This window comes from the organism of the source record quoted next, unplaced genomic scaffold (assembly GCF_019419815.1).
Source record: "Pyrus x bretschneideri cultivar Hongxiangsu unplaced genomic scaffold, Pyrus_bretschneideri_v1 Contig12, whole genome shotgun sequence".
NCBI classification, from domain to species: Eukaryota; Viridiplantae; Streptophyta; class Magnoliopsida; order Rosales; family Rosaceae; genus Pyrus; species Pyrus x bretschneideri.
Window position 1 is genome coordinate 6880265 of NW_025999413.1, and position 17003 is coordinate 6897267.

A 17003-nucleotide genomic window follows, 5' to 3' on the forward strand; every position below is an offset into this window, starting at 1 on the left:
AGCCATATGCCCATGCGTTCCTTTGCCCAAAAGCAAAACCCTTAAAACAATCCAAGAAGGTAGTACACTTTTCCAAGCATCTTTCCTACTTGAACACTTATGGTAACCAAAACAAACGAAAACAATCAAGAAATTATGAGAAGCCCCTCTCATGCAGTCAAGGGTGAACCTTTATGCAACGAAAAAGTCGTTAATTTGTGATAGAGAGATCACGAGTTTGAGTCGGGAAAATATTTTTTTCTGCAAAATAAGAATAAAGTTGCATACGATAGACGTCTCCTCCCTTCCTCCGACCATAGCAAAACTGAAAACCTTATTAGTTTGAGATCATCCTATAGAGTCACCCGCCGGGACATTTTCTTGATACTCTAGAACATTTGAATACATAATATTCATGGTCTCGTTACTCTAGAACATTTGAATACATAATATTCATGTTGATATGTAAGAATCACCTTTGGAATGTCAAGTTATCCGTGGTAACCAAAGGTAGGACACTTATCCAAGCATCTTTCCTACTTAAGCTTATGGTAACCAAAACAAACGAAACCAATCAAGAAATTATGAGAAGCTGCAGTTGAGGGCGAGCTTTTATGCAACGGAAAGATTGTTAATTGATCGAAACATTACGAGTTCAAATCGTGAAAAAGACTTCTCTGCAAAGCAAGGGGAAATAGGTTGCGCGATAGACGTCTTCTCCTCCCTTCCCAACCATTGCAAAATGGAGAGTCTTGTTGACTTAGCTTGGGATCACTCTATGTAGTCGCCCGCCAGGACATTTTCTAGTTACTCTAGAACATTTGAATACATAATATTCATGTTGATATGTGAGAATCACTTTTGGAATGTCAAGTTATACGTGTTAAGACGAGATGCTTAATTTATTTGGTTTGCAGAGAATATTTATAGAGAATAACTTTTGGATTATGGTGTTCTACTCCGGTTAATTAAGGTAATTAAGCCTTCAAATAACCAATTTAAATGGATGATTAACTTTAATAATAAAAATGTTCTATCTTTCTAAGAAAGTTGTAGTAGGTTGATCAACTTTTGCGTGGCATGTGAGGGCAGGTGCATGGTGGGGTAGGCTGGAAAAAAGATTGTTCTGCAGTCCCATGAATGTTAATCATGATACATAATACGACATTAGGTTATCTTTCTTAATTATTTAGACTTTAATCTAAAAAGATGTCTCAAAGCACTACAAATAATATCCACTTTAAATTACTCCAAAAATATAATAGCCATTGCTTTGCATGATTTTATAGGCTCCTATAGCCCACTTTAACGTCCACCAAAACATTTTTAGTTGTTGGTAAATGCCCACGAAAATATTTATTAAGGTCTTTTTCATTTTGAGAGCAGCATACATGTTTCAAATTTATTGTTATTGTAGCACCTCTTAATAATGATACGACGTCATATTAAATAAAACCTACACATAACATTGTATCTTTAACATGTAATATTACGAAAACTATGTAATTGTCATGCAAGTCCTTCTCCCATTTGCTTAAAAAGACATAGAATTAATTTAGGTGCCAAACGGCTACCGGGCAACATGCTAAGCTTGGAGGATTGCTCAGATTTTTATACCTAATTGTTTGCAGCTCAAAAGATTTTCTGTTAATCTCAATTTAAAACGATTACCAAAAATACAAGGATCCAATAGTATTGCATTACCTGAGGGGCTTTTTTTTACTTTTATATTATTAAGAGAGGGGGAGAGTTCAAAATAATTACATTGATTTAAGAGAGTAGGGAGTTTCGAACCTGGAACGTATGAACATAAATTCAACACATTATTTATTAGGATATTGAACCACATGCAACCTGAAAGCGTAAAAATAGGCATCATCTGAAGAGTGGTTAACATTGCAGGGCTTTGAATATGAACCCAATAAACTGCCATTGCAAGTTTGCAACCTAAAATAGATGCCCAATAGGTGAGTGTAAAATTTATGTGAAAGGTTTTTTATTTATTATTATTATTATTTTTTTTTTATGGGTGTTAATTATTTTATAGGTGAAGTATGATGTCAGTTTGAATGGGTCATTAGCAACATGATATATGAGATCATATTTTTGTATTATTTGAGGCAACATGAAAATGTGTTTCAAATTTGAACTTGATATAATTTAGACAAAATCAATAAAATAAAAATCTTCTGTTATAAAGAAAAATGGGAAAAAAATGAGATAAAATAATAATAATAATAAGAACACCAAGCTTGACGCAAATACTTAGGGAAGGGGAAGGTGAAGATTGGATTTTGAGCGCAATAATAAGTAGTCTTAGAGCTCGTCTAAGATTGCTTTTGGAGAAAAGAATGTATGGTCATAAACGTTTTTGTTAAAAGTGTTTTTATTAACATTATGCTAAAGCCTTTATTAAAAATTAAAGTGTTTCTTAAAAAAGCAATGAAGCACTTTCTCGATAAAATGTTTTTATCACCCTAAATCACTTATAAGTTTCTTCAAAAGTATAGTTAGAGATGTGTTTTTGGTTGTCAAAAAGTGATTTTGCCGTAACGAAAGAAGTCCCAAACAAATCCTAGAACCACTTGAGCTACAACTTTTGCACCCTGCCTATGTATACATATGTAGCACTTTGAATGAATTAGTTGTGAGTATATGATGGTAAAAGAGTCCCACAATAGTGAAAGGAAAAACATTGCGAAGGCTTATAAGAAGTTGAGTTAGTCCTTATATTGCCAATTTGGCTCATTCTTCAATAGGCACGTGGTGAGAGCCCTGGGCTCCTCCATTGCTTGGGAACTTACAGTTTCATATTCTATTTCTATCCCCGATAGTGGTTTTGTGGTACAATCTCAACTTTTATTAACATTAAATTTAAATAATTGAACTATGAAATACAAGTAAAAATCTTATGTTGCAAACCTCAACTTATATTTATTCCTCTCTAACACTATTTATTTTCTAATCTTAAATATTCATACACCCATCATTTTTGTACATGCATTGGTTGTTTACTCACTCATTTATGAATGATTAATTTTGGTTGCCTCCAAAACCATTCAAAGTCTTCCAACAACTCAAACAATAATCACATAAAATAAAACACCATGGCTTACCTACCTACCTATTTCAAATATAAATGTCACCCTGGCCTCTTCCCATTGATGTCATGTCCCAATTATTTTATAACAATAACATAAAGAATAAATACATGTTAGAATACGATAATGATAGTTCAACATTCAAGTTACAACGTCGGCCAATCCGTGCACTTGTATGATGTGTTCTTGCAATTATTCTAATTGCATTCGAACTACTAATTTGAAGTGACTTCATTGGTTTTTAAAGGACTAGCTGATGGGTTTGTTATGATAATTTATTATTTTTAGGATCAGGAGGCATGTCAGCCTCCTCTTTGTCATCATCGTGTCATTCATCACTCACCAACGTTTGAAATCGAACCTAAAATATACTATATGAAATATGAGCCTGAAATTTGCTCCACCCACTAAACCACCCCGTGGTGTTTTGAAGGATTGATTTATAATAGAGGAATTCCCATGGACAAAACAATGTCCAAATAGCTAGCTTTCAGGTAATGAGTAGTATTGTTATAAATTTCACGTTACCGGCACCCAAACCATATTTCATTATTTCATACCAAGTATTAATTAATTAATTAAATGTATTACAAATTTTGTATGCGGATGCTCTTGTTTGTTTTGGTCCGTCTTCTTCTGATAATTTGTCTTGGAGGTAGACTATTCTTGTTAAGTTTAGCTTGGTTTTGGGACACTTTAGTAACTTTATTTTTATCGATGGGCTTTTCTTTGTAATTTAGTAATTTTTCTTTTCCTATCCGGGTAAAAAAAAAAAAAAAAAAAAACTTTTAGAATATAATTTAATTAGAGGATAATTCCCCTACGTGATTATATCATCATCCATTAACGTAATGACGTGGTATGGCGATCTTACTGAAGTTTTATCTAGTCATGTCAATACGTTGCAAGACTCAACTCTATTACACTTAATACGAAGGATCAAGTTGAAAGTGACAAATTTAATCAATCCAAACACAAAGAGCTTGAAAATTCTGGTGTAGTGTCAATGTTGAAGGGCAACGTATCTCTCTAAATTGGGTCAGTGTTCGTACCCAAGTCCATTTTATAGAAGATTTGCAATCTCCAATTTTGTCCTCAACTATATGGATAGTACATGGATATGGACCTATTTATTTATTTGGTCAAAGTTTAGCTTCAAATTCAAACTTTGTAATGCAGCCAAATTGAAGTTCAAAGCTTGACATTTGCTTATGTTGAAGAAGATTGGTCTCGCTTTCTTTTTTTATTTGTTATAAGCGATATTATTATAAGTTATATTAAGGAGAAGACAAGAGTATATGTTTTGAGATACGATGAGTTAGAGAGAAGTGTCATAACCATTAAGGTAATCTACTTATTATTTATTCATAAATTGTTCATTTTTTTTTTTTTTTTGTAACAATACCTTGTTAAATTTGGAATGGAAGACACATTTTCAACACCGGACGCACTTATCTATTCATTCTTGTGTGTTAGTAAATCATTATTTGCTCGTAAATAGAAATTTTGTTAAGGTAACTTACATTTTGCTTCCTCAAATTTTCGTCCAATTTCAATTTCTTACATTTTCTAATTTCATACAATTTCAAATTAAATACAAGCTCCAGTACAAATGTCATACAATTGTTACGAATTTTGTTCAATTGATTGTTAAATGATAACGTGGCAGTCAAATTTGTCCTCGTAGATAGAAAACAATATTTTTATGCCAAAAAGCATGAAATGCAATTATACAAAAGGGGTTTTTTTTTTTTTTTTTTTTTAACTTTAATCATTCAAGAAGATTGAAATTTAAAATAAATCTGGTGTTAGATTATATATTGATTATAATTCCTTTGTCACATCCCGACCCGGGCCCCCAAAAACTTCCCAGTGGATCACCCATCATGGGAATGCTATCGCGCGCTACTTGCTTAACCTCAAAGTTCCCAGAAACAAAACCGTGAGGACGTGGTCGGGGCCCAAAACGGACAATATCGTGCTACGGTAGAGCCGAGCTCGGGATGTGGTGGGGGCCCGGGCCGGGATGTGACACCTTTGATGTGTCCTTAATTCAAAATAATTATGAGCATTTTATTTAATGTCTCCCATTAAATATTTAAATTTATTAATATAAAATTTTTAATTTATTTTTTGACCAAAAAAGAGTTTTTTAATTTATTAATTTTATTCAACATTCTTCAAGCTTGAAAGACTCAATTAATGTACCTAAATGTTAGTACTGAAATATGTGTACCGAAATGTATTATATTGAACTAATGTATTTAAATGTTACTACCGAAATGTATGTACCGAAATATATGAACCAAAATGTATCATATTAAATTAATGTACCTAAATATTAGTACTGAAAAATATTATATTGAATTAATGTACTTAAATCTTTGTATCGAAATGTATATACCGAAATGTATGTACCTAAATGTATTCAACAAAATGTATTATAATGAATTTAATGTACCTAAATGAAGAAGATAAAGTACATTGAAATATATTGTATAACAAAAATTAGTTTATCTAAATGTTTACAACAAAATATATTACAATAAATGAAATGAAAATGAAAATTATAATCAAATAAAATTAATACATTAAAAATTAGAAAAAAAAAGGAATAATTAAAAATCAAAATATAATTAATAAATGATGTTATTAATGTATCAATGGACTAAAATTAGATTTTGATTTTATTCATAATTTTAATCTAAAAGTAATATTTGTCAAAGATTAAAATGAAGTTTTCTATATGCAAAAACCATGCTATAAATTTAATACCAGCCCTACATCAGCAGCTTAAACAAATACCAACTGCACTCGAGGTCGTGAGATCGATTTTCCCATCCCCATTATCACTTGTATCTCGATTTTCTCATCCTCATTTTAGCTTGTATTTATAAATATATATATATATATATATATTTTTTTTTTTTTTGTCCTGGTAGATATGTGTACCGAAATGGGGATTAAAATGAGTCTTGCATGTTTATATTCCGACATAACTTTCCTCATGCCAAATGATCACGAAATATCGGAAACTGCAGTCACACCGGACCAACTCCATGAATTCATCCTCAGCCATTCAATACCGACCGCACTAGATCTTTCGCGTGTTGCGATTGGAACTCTGGTTCCGTCGAACATCCCCAGCAAGATCATCACCTTCACCAAGTCCAAAAGTTCATAAAGAATGCTAAAATTATCACTCCAAATGTCTCTGTAAGCTCTACAATTAGGTGTCATGGTATTAGCACCACAATGACGTTCAACGACCTTCATGCTCATCCCAGTCACCTTACCCATCGATCTTCGTGCTCCCAGTTTCATGGTTTACCGAAATAAAGATAACAAGGCCTTCTCCGGTCACCTTCTCCGGTCAATGAGCTAAAGACGGTGCCAAAGCAGCGCTGAGCTACGAATAAAGCACGTAGCAAGTTCAGTTATATGTTCGGATAAATGGTCAACGAAGTTTTAACTTCTGTCCACTTCTTGAGGTAAACAATGTAATGAAGAAAACAATAATAAAGGACCTCATTCTGTTTACTGCCACATTTTCTCTAAGAACAGTAGGACATACAAGTATATAACGGATTGCTTTAACTATCAAGCTTCATAGATATAGATGCAATAAAATTGGACACAGGGCACACAAGTCATATTAAACAAGCGAGTCACCGCATTCAAACTAGTTCACAAAAGAAAGTAAAATTACTAGTGTTTAAGTTAAAATAATACAGTACATACTATAAATCACTCCTCAGGGATTTTTTCTGAAAGGATGGCGTTCGTTTGGCATCATGTCATGCATTTTCGAGTACAACAGCAACTGAGAAGGGTCACTACCGCCGCCGCCACTGTTCTGGGATGCCCGCGAACTCTCTTGCAGTTTCATCTTCTCAAAAAGATACTGCTTTTCAGCCTCGGCTTCACTCAACCGTTGCTTTAAGTAACTGTTGGCATATTCTTCCTCTGATTTATCTGACTTGGCAAGAGCGATCCTCTGAAGCCTGTCAGCCTCTCGTTTTGCCTCATTGGCCTTGAGTTGGAACATATCAGCCTCTGCATGTTTGAGCCGCACAATTTTCTCCAGCTCTTCAATTTGACTCTTCTTTTTTTGCCTCTCAAGCTTTAGCTCTTGAACTTCCCTGCCCTTGTCCTGGAGTTCCCTGTCACAAGCCTCAACAGCCATTCGGGATTTCTTATACATTCTCATCTTCTCATCAGCAACCATTTCCATCTTCCTTATGGCCTCCTGCACCACTTCAGCGATTTGATTACAAGCCTCCTGTGGTGCTATTAGCCGTCCACTTTCCCCGTTTTCCAGGCTCTTTGGAGAGTCTCCCTCAAGCTCTTCATAAAAAAAATACTTCAAATCAGGATGACATAGATTAAAGATAAAATAAAAGTATGACAGCAAAGTATGCAGATACTGCAACATAAACTAAAATTCCACAAAAATTCGTCCTATAGTTGGAGTGGAATACTATTCCACTAGACTTGACAGTACCACAATACATCTTTTCCCTAAGAAGCATACCGAATTTGACACCACGAGGAAAATAAAATAAAATAAAATGATTCAAACAATTCTGTACCTTGGAAAAACGTCAATATTGCTCTGCAGGCTGCTGTTGACTCTGCAAGTCCACTTTTTATTTTTTCCTTGAGTTCCTCACACTTCCAAAAGAGTTTTTGCCCTCGGGTGTCTTTGCTCCCATGAAAAATCCTACTAACAAAATCAAGCTCCCTTGTCAGAGCCTCCCGATCCCAGGCAGGAGCACAGTGTTGAAAAACATCTTTGACCCAGCCCAATAGCTCAGATGTTCGACTGCAAGCTCGACACCTGAAAAGCATTTCGGATGGCCCTGCTCCGCTCTTACCAGAGGCTCCCATGCTTATTAGTCCATCACGAATAGCACAGTCAGTGTGAGTCCAATGTGAACACAAATCACAACCAACCCAACGGCAAGTGTTCACTTCAAAATCGAACTTGTTACATATTACACACATGCAAAGATTACAGAAACCATTTCTTTTCGTACATATCTCACAGGTACAATCATCAGCTGGAATCTGGTTTTGGCATGCTATATTTCTGCATCTCTTGTACATGAAAACTTCAATTAAGGAAGTTTGAGAGAGACTGATATTTGGATGCAAGAATGCCAGAATCCCAGTATTTATTGCAACAAGGATTTCAAGCTGCACTCTGTGTGCTCTGATCAATGTCTTAGCCGTTAAGTCTGCTCTACTCTGAACAAGTTTCTGCAAAACAAAAAATTCTTCTCTCTGCTGCGAACCACCATTTCCATCAAGGATGACTCGGAGGTTGTTCTTCAATTCTTCATGAAACTCATCAGGTAGGTGATGCATCTTTTCAGTGATTATATCAACTCGCTCTCTTGCTATATCTCGAAGAGATATCTTATCAGCACTGGAAACACGGCGAATAACTGACTGTTCAGGGCAATCATTTTCTGCTTTCCCATTTTCCATCTTCTTTGCCATTATGGCATCAGCAGTAGGCCAGGTTTCTCGAGAACTGGCACTCTCGGTAGGGGACTCGCGTCTATGATCAGAATTTGATCTGGGTTCTTCTGGGGAAAGCCGAGGATCTGAAGATACAAGGGACAGTGAGGTTTGTAGTCCCCCTGCTCGTGGTTGCTGACGTGGAGGAAGCATTCTTGATGAAGGCTGTTGGTGTATATTGGAACCAGATGATGTACCCATCCACCAGTTCCCCCTTATCTATGACTGTGGCAAAAGAAGTACCACCATCACCATCAGTATTCAGTACCATAAAACTTAAAATCTTTTGAAAAATATCATGACAAACGCATATTCTGATATCTGACGAGAGAAATGTGCAGGAGCAAAAAAGATATCCTCCATAACAACCAAATAGAGAGAGGTTCAATTTCTTTAAAAGTAACTTGTCACAAGAAGGTTTCTTATTGTTGCGAAGAAGCAACACGCATTCAGCACTTCTTATTGTTGCGAAGACGCAACACGCATGCAGCACCACCAAAAGAAAACACATGTGCATGCACACATAAACAATTACAAATATCTGTAAGAACGCATTTTCAACTACAAGAAACTCGATTAGCTTATTGTGATTAGGCAAGCTGCTGCGAGAAGCATCTCATCTAGTTTCTACGGCATCGATTAAATACAGTTATTAATAATATAAACTTCTCACGAGACATTATAATTACTATTCCTATTCCGATTCAGCTAGTATCAAAGCAAAGTGATTCCGAAGAATTATTCATCACAAAAGAACTAGTTTTTACTGAAATTGAACAAAGTAAGACAGCGAATTTAAGCTTTCTTCTGCCCCTAACATTATCAATCTAAAGCTAATTTCAACTTTCAAGCAAGGCTATAGTGAAAAAAAAAAAAGTCTCCAATTCCCAAATTTTCGAAACGAAACAACTTTCAAACCACAAGAACATTTCACAAACACACAACACAAAAGGCAGACCTTTACCAATTCCCACACAACATAAATCCCCAAATTTATTTACTTTTCACAGAAAAAACCTACTTTTCCATTGAATCTGCTTCCGCTGGTGATTAATTTGATACAAATCAACGACTCACACAGTACAGAGAGAGAATTACAGCAACAAAGAGTAAAATTAAAAGACTAAGCAGTAAATTCAAAGGTCAGGGAACCGATCCCAATCTGAGTACTTGCCTCGGTCCAGTGCTGGGGGTTTTGCTAAATTACTAGATCAATAGCAGCAAAATGAATGCAACTAAAAGAATTTTCTTTCATTTTCTACCGTATTTTCTCGGCGACCAACCAGAAGAAATTTGGGGGGGGGGGGGGGGGGGGGGAGAGAGAGAGAGAGAGAGAGCTGCCCAGACGAAGCCGGAGAGAAGATTCAGCTGCCCAGTAGAGAGGACAAAGATCAGCGACGCGGAGAGACAGATTTGTGGAAGTTTTTTATTCGTCTCCTGTAAGGCGTTGTTTTCCGATTTTACCCTTGGAACGCGCAATGGAGTTTTTCCGCCCGGACAGCGGGGTCAAGACTTTCAACGTCGTGTATTCTCGAGGTTAAAATGGTCATTTGAAGTATGGGAAGCTTGACTTTTGCACATAGCCTATATATATGGAATAAAATATAAATTTTAGGTAAAGATAAATAAATGTAACGTGGTCCAGAGGCATTTCCCTTCTCCATCTCTTAGTCAATCAAATTACAAATTAATTAGCACTAATTAGTAAGTTAATATGACGAAAACTATTATGTCTCTTTAAATTTATCAAAACTGAAAATATCATTATTTATGTACAATGTTTTATCCATTAATTTAGTAGCACTTTCAAAAATAATCTTTCAATAATATCTTAAGCTCGTTTGAATTGTGCTGGAATTAAAAGTTTTTTAAAGAATAAAAGCACGTTTATTTTGTTTTTATATAAATAATATTGTTTGTTCAAAAAAAAAAAACTTTATTTCTAAAATAATTGTTTGGCAAAAATTTTAAAAGTGCTTTGAGTAAAAAGCAAAAACACTGAGTATTTTTTATTTATTTTTAATAATGAGTTAGCAATAATATAATTCAAATTTGTACGAGGATCCAACCTAAAATCTTTTACTTACAAGTAGAGAGGAATATTACCAGATCGTAATACTGAACAACAAAAAACACTTGGAATTAAAAGCACACATTTGGTTGCTCGGCAAACAACCGCTTATTTGTACAAGCGTTTCATAGAATAACACTTTCAAACTAACTTGTAAACACCAGATTGATTAGGTTTACAAAATAAAGATGAACAAAGCACAAACTAAACAAGTAATTAGTAGTAATCCCATAATTAATAACACTCCATATATCAACACTGCCACCGAAACCTACAACTGAAAATTTGTAAGAACTACAACAGGAAAATTGCTTTATGCTCCCTTATTTCTTGCCAACAGCCCCATCAAATATTATATCCTAACAATTATGTCCACACATTTTATGAACTACACCTCTAAGACCCTACCCCCACTGAATTTTGTGCATGAGAAAAAAGAGAGCAAAAGGAAACTTGCTTTGTGCTCCTCATTTCTGGCTGCCAGCTTCAACGGGCTCAACCACCTCGGCCTCTACCGTCTCGGGGTGGTTGTGTTGGGGTCCTGGGTGCTGTACCTCGGCGTCTAGTATATCTGGGTTGTGTTGCTGGAGTTCGGGTTGCTGAATTTCGGCAGCAGGTGTGGACCATTTCCCAGAGAGTGCCAGACTCATCATCTCGTATATCTTTCCACCCAGCTCTGCTGGATTTTCAGGCTGCATTAACAAGGCGTACAAGGTGAACGGGTTAGACGCTCACAGACATCATCAAACAAGCATGCAATGATGCAATGATGCAAATCATCATTTTCGGGTGTTGGCTACAGTAAATTCCTAGAGAATAATAGTTGTGTGTAGCATCTTATGTCTCAACCCAACAAATATTTTTGGTCCCCTTATAATCCTACGAGCAGTTTTAACGAGAGATATAAAGCAAGTACGAATACTCACAGTAAAACCGCTTGATACCAAAGCTGTATTGTACAGAAGATCAATAGCTCTTATAGCATCCTCATCATCCGGGTTGGTCTTGCTTGCAGCCTACAAATCAGGGTTAAAAGTGTTATCAAATTTGCTACAAGCGTCAAGTATTCAAATGATTGGAACTAGCACTTTCTTTGTGCAAACATACATTTAAGTTTTTAATGATTGGGTGCTCGGGATTAATCTCAAACACCCTTCTGCCTCTCATATACTCCAGGCTAGAGGTATCACCAACAGTTTGTGCCTTCATCAATCTGGATCCAATCAAAAGTTCAGAAGATAACATTTAGGTTCCAATACACGAATTTCTAAAAATTGTAAATAGCAACACAGAAGCCTCTTACCTCTCCATGTTGGCAGACCAGCCAAACTTCCCAGACACAAGAACACAGGGTGACGAGCTAAGACGGTTTGAAATCTGAACACTGGCAACTTTGTCGCCCAAACGCTTCTTAATCCAATCACATGTTTGGCCATATTCCTGCTTAATCTCCTTTTCTTTTTCCTCATTCTTATCCCCTGCAAAAATGTCATTCACACTCAGGTTTTCAGCTAAGTCCTTGGCAAAGGAAACGTAAAATCAAAGAAGCACAAAGATTAGCAGCCACCCATCCACAGCAGAACAGAAAAGTAACATAAAAAGGCTCCAGTGAACTAACCTAAATCGAGATCTTCCTTGCTAATATCAATGAAATTCTTCTCCTTGTATGATTTTAGGTTCTGGATGGCAACCTCGTCAATGGGATCAACTAAGTACAACACCTACAACAATAGAACAACATAAATCATGATGAATCATAAAACAGAACGAAAAAGAACATAATCATATATTAGCATCAAGTTAATTGAGAGACACTACAGACTTCGAGGTCCTTCTCAAGAAGTTTCTCCAGGAATGGTGTATTGCTTGCACTTGTCACGCTGTCGGAAGCAACGTAATAGATATCCTTCTGCTCAGGTTTCATGTTTTCAAGATATTCATCCAAGCTGATCATCACATCCTCACTTTGGGAAGAGAAAAATCTAAGCAAAGGAGCAATACGCTTATGATTTTCACGATCTTCAATGCAACCCAGTTTCAAGTGTTTGCCAAAATTTTCCCAGAACTTTTCATAATCCTGCAACAAACAAAAAAGGGTATGTTTAAAGATTATTATGGGAATATATCATTCTCTACCCGCAAGCAAGCAGATGCCTGGCAAAGATCAGGATTCACAGTTGTAGCTACAGGTAACGTAAAAGAAAGGAGACATGCAAGAGGAGGTAATTGCCAAGATGCTGAAGTTTGAACTATATTTCTACAAGAAGGTAAATATACAAAAAAATGGATGATAAGAAAACAGAACCAAAATCATACTTCTCTGTTCTCACTCATGGATATTCCAAGGATCATGTCAAAGGCCTTCCGAACCAAGCGCTTCCTCATAATCCGTACCTTCAAGTAGATCACAAAAATAATAGTTTGTTAAATAAACTAACTAGAACTAAAGGTTAGAAAGATAGCGAGGTGGATGTACTTACAATACGACTCTCCTGAAGAATTTCACGTGAGACATTGAGTGGAAGATCATTTGAGTCCACAACACCTTTGACGAAGCTTAAATATCGTGGGAACTGCTCAGGCCAATGTAAAAACAATTAGAACCATTAAGCTTACATTTAAGAGAACCATGCATTACTATGTTGTAGAAACATCTTTTGTGTTGTTTACCAGTTCTCCATCAAAATCATCTGAAATGAACACCCGTTTCACATAGAGCCTTATATTTTTTGTCTTGGGATTGACTATGTCATCTTTCCCCATAGGAGGGACAGCTGGCACATATAGAATAGACCTGAACTCTACTTCACCCTGCAAATAGCAACGTCTTTCAGCTTAAAAGCAAAAGAAACAAGAAATGAAGTGTACATAGTCAAACAATGATACATTTTATCCTAAGTTCAGGGAACTAATGCCGCATTCTCAATTGCAATTCCATTCTAGATAATTCCCATTCATTACCCAACTTAATAAGATATCATGATAATTGCCGCCATAAATAAGTATGCGGTTTAAAAAATTCTACAACAAAAATGCCATTGTTAAGGAACTTCATTAATTGTTGATTCTACATAACTTTTACCCAACTCAAGAAGTAAAAATCATGTGATGATACAGATACAGAAATATGCAACATTTACTTCAAAATCTACAAGTACAAGAAAACGCATTTGTTGATTAACTTATTTTCTTACAACGAGGTAATGGTAGTTATACCTCTGTTGTGAAGTGCGAAGATGCTAGTGGATCCAAGTATTCATTGAAAGTCTTCTTGTAGAACTCATTGTAATCCTCTGTATTAACTTCCTTAGGATTGCGAAGCTGTACACATCAATTAAGATGATGTATGAGTTCTCCTGATAAAGTTGCTACGATAAAAAGCAAAGTAAACATCTACAAAAGAAACTGAGGCTCGCCCATATTGGTTGTGTCTCATTAGTGAGATCCCAATCCCAGTATTTCTCAACAACAGTCTTCGTCTTCTTCTTTTTCTGTAAAAGTTAATTCAGTCATCGCATCAGTCATGGATAGGAATTTTCACTCATTCTCCTAATATGCAGAATACATTAGTCCAAGATTGATCAAGATACTGGATGAGAGAGAAATACCTCGGTTTTCTCATCTTGTTCGTCCGTTTTGGATTCAGCTGGATCTTCATCTACCTCAACCTGAACGGAAAGTCTCAATAGTTTCCGAGAGAATATAACTTACAAAACCTACGACAAAAGTACAATAGAGAAGAACCCTTACCTCTTTAGTGAATCCTTTTTCCTTCCAATTGTATATAGGAAAGGAAACAAATTGTGAATAGTTTTTCACAAGCTTTTCAATCCGTTCTGGATGAGCAAAACCTTTGTCATCGCGCTGAAAGTAGGCAGACAGACAAAGATTAGCTTGGAGATCAGTGTCTAGTACAAAGAGGTTTCAGAAATCACAAAGCAAGAAAAAATTTACTGACCGACCTTGAGATACAAGGTGATGCGGGTTCCTCTGGGAATAAGCTTCTCGGGATCAGTCTCCTCCTGAATTGTGTAAGAGCTGGCATTCACCTCTCCTTGCCATACATATTGCTTGTCAGACTTTGGGCTCTTTGTGGAGACAACAATCTGTAACCGATAGGAGACACATAACAATCAAGCAGTACAAAAATTTCTATACGGAAGTTTACGATTAAAAAAAGACAAACGGAAGTTGAATCCGCAAAGCATTGGAGGAACTTGGGTAATGGGAGGAATACCCCATCGTTATAGTCAATACCAAACTAAAAGTCATTTTTCTGGCCAAGAACTCACCCGATCTGCAACAAGGAATGCTGAGTAAAAGCCGACACCAAACTGACCAATCAGATTGGTATCACTTCCAGCATCTTTACTATCCTGATAAAATAAACTTCTAAGTATATAAGATAATTCAAAGCAGGATCTTTAATTTAAATATTTTTCAAAGACTTAGTATACCTTCAATGCCTTCAAGAACTTTGAAGTCCCACTTTGTGCAATTGTTCCCAGACAGTCAATAAGCTCTTGCCGAGTCATACCGATTCCAGAATCACTGCACACAAAGGAAAAGGCCAAACCATTGATACGATCAACAAGAATCATTAGGCACAAGCAAAGAAAGAAACAACCAGTATAGCTTACATGATATGGATGATCCCATTGTCTTTATCAGTCTGGATACGGATATCTAGATCACCTCCACCCTTCAAAAGCTCAGGCTGTGTGACACTGAGGAAACGGAGCTTGTCCAATGCATCACTCGCATTGCTGCAAAAAAGAACATATTGTCAACATATCAAATGCTAAATAACTTACGACCACCTAGAATCAAACATAAAAACTATTTCTTGAATGCCAAGGAATCTTAAACATGGATTTTTTTCGGTATTTCTTGGCTCCAACACTCCAATTGCAAGTTTGCTAACTCTTAAACACAAATGTAAACAAATGGCGATGTTAGCAACACACATCATATCCACGAATCAATATTACATAAAATGATATTAACACAAGAATACCTGATAAGCTCTCGAAGAAATACTTCCTTGTTACTGTACAAGCTGTTAACGATGAGGTCCATGAGACGACTGACCTGGCATCATGAAGAAAAGCACCACTTAAAAACTAGTTAATCCTCACAATAAAAGCTCAAAACCCCACAGAAGATCACATTACAGTACCTCAGCTTGATACTCGTATGTCTCGGCGGGTGGTGCATCAGAGGCTGCAGCCGTGGATTCATACCGATTGCCGAAATACATGCCATGTTTTAAATTAAACTGAGTTGTGGAATTGGTATGGTTACACTTCCCAGGGACCAACACGGAGTGCCATCTGACTTTCCCATCAGTCTCTCCCACCTGCTCAAATTTTTATATATTCGAAGTAAGCTCAAACATCCAAAATCAAAAAAAATAATTCAATAGAATTACTTCAAAAGTTTAACAAGAAATTGTCTTTATCCAATCGCGAAAACCTTTCGATTGAACACAATAAAATTGGCAGTAGCAGAACAAGAAATTAAAAAAAAAAAAAAAAAAAAACCTTGAAATATTAAATTATGAAAAAACAACAATTGAGGATTCCCTGAGAACCATTTTGTAACTAAAGTTCAAAATTAAAGAAAACCCAGTTATAAAAGCAACATTTTCGATCACACATACAAAAAAATTCAGAATTATTTCTCAATTTCTCGAATCTTGAAAAAATAAACCATGAATTTATGAGAAACCCACCGAGCCGCAGTGTGTAGAAGCGCAAGAGATCGGAGCCGCAGAGTTCCGGTAACGTCCCCCGCCGTGGCGCAGGATGGCGGAGACGGAGCGTCGTGGGAGCCTGTGCATACTGGTTGAGATGGAGAGATGAAGGAGCAAGAGAGAGAGAGTGGTGCTTGTGAGTGAGAGAGAGGGCTGGAGATCGGAGAGAGGAGTTAGGGTTTAGTAGGGGTTTTCTGATGGAGATAGAGAGGGGTTTAGGAAGCTTCTGGATATAAAAGGGGTATTTTGGTAATTTTGATTCGTTGGGTTTTAGGAGTAATTGAGTTTGCAGATCAGTTTGGGCCGATCATTTGTGGTCGAAGATTTTCGTTAAAAGCGAAAAATAAAATAAAAACCCCCGAGCCAGTTGCTCTGAAAGTGTTTTGTTTTGTTACTAGCATTACGATGTAGTGAAAGTTTTTAGATTTACTCATATAAATGGCGAGTTCAATACTTACTCATTAAAAATGAAAAAAGAAAAACCAAAAAAAGAACCAAACCAGTCAAACTCGAATCGACTCAATTGGTTCAATTCACATTTATTTCCTTTAAAAATCCGATTTAAACCGAA

The 17003-nt window shown here is 36.1% G+C and overlaps 2 protein-coding genes across 3 annotated transcripts; both read right to left on the reverse strand.

Moving 5' to 3' along the window:
• Positions 1-6668: 6668 nt before the first annotated feature.
• LOC103955060 (OBERON-like protein) lies at positions 6669-10100 on the reverse strand. Of its 2 annotated transcripts, none has more exons than XM_009366932.2 (3): positions 9949-10100; positions 7673-8831; positions 6669-7427 (listed from the first exon to the last, which is right to left on the reverse strand). In XM_009366932.2, the coding sequence occupies exons 2-3, from the start codon at positions 8805-8807 to the stop codon at positions 6835-6837; spliced, it is 1728 nt and encodes a 575-aa protein (XP_009365207.2). In that variant the 5' UTR covers positions 8808-8831; positions 9949-10100; the 3' UTR covers positions 6669-6834. The 2 variants fall into 2 exon arrangements, with proteins under 2 accessions (XP_009365207.2, XP_009365208.2); XM_009366933.3 differs by lacking the exon at positions 9949-10100 and adding an exon at positions 9781-9933.
• A 627-nt stretch (positions 10101-10727) lies between these two features.
• LOC103955091 (heat shock protein 90-6, mitochondrial) lies at positions 10728-16675 on the reverse strand. Its single transcript, XM_009366962.3, has 20 exons — positions 16412-16675; positions 15857-16036; positions 15695-15768; positions 15318-15443; positions 15135-15228; positions 14970-15053; positions 14640-14783; positions 14428-14541; positions 14286-14345; positions 14094-14168; positions 13894-13998; positions 13348-13488; positions 13158-13250; positions 12994-13071; positions 12500-12754; positions 12296-12398; positions 11981-12155; positions 11785-11890; positions 11604-11693; positions 10728-11369 (listed from the first exon to the last, which is right to left on the reverse strand). Exons 1-20 carry the CDS (start codon positions 16517-16519, stop codon positions 11145-11147), a joined length of 2430 nt encoding a protein of 809 aa, XP_009365237.2. The 5' UTR covers positions 16520-16675; the 3' UTR covers positions 10728-11144.
• Between the last annotated feature and the right edge of the window lie 328 nt (positions 16676-17003).

Bases quoted from the DNA above. Each gene is read 5' to 3' on its own strand.
- LOC103955060 (XM_009366932.2), bottom strand. From the start codon at position 8,807: ATGGGTACATCATCTGGTTCCAATATACACCAACAGCCTTCATCAAGA. The intron at 7,428-7,672 runs GTACAGAATTGT...TTTTTTATGAAG, and splicing joins AATATTGACGTTTTTCCAAG to AGCTTGAGGGAGACTCTCCA.
- LOC103955091 (XM_009366962.3), bottom strand. From the start codon at position 16,519: ATGCACAGGCTCCCACGACGCTCCGTCTCCGCCATCCTGCGCCACGGC. The intron at 14,542-14,639 runs GTCGGTCAGTAA...GCCTACTTTCAG, and splicing joins GCATCACCTTGTATCTCAAG to CGCGATGACAAAGGTTTTGC. The intron at 13,489-13,893 runs GTATAACTACCA...TGCTATTTGCAG, and splicing joins CTTCGCACTTCACAACAGAG to GGTGAAGTAGAGTTCAGGTC.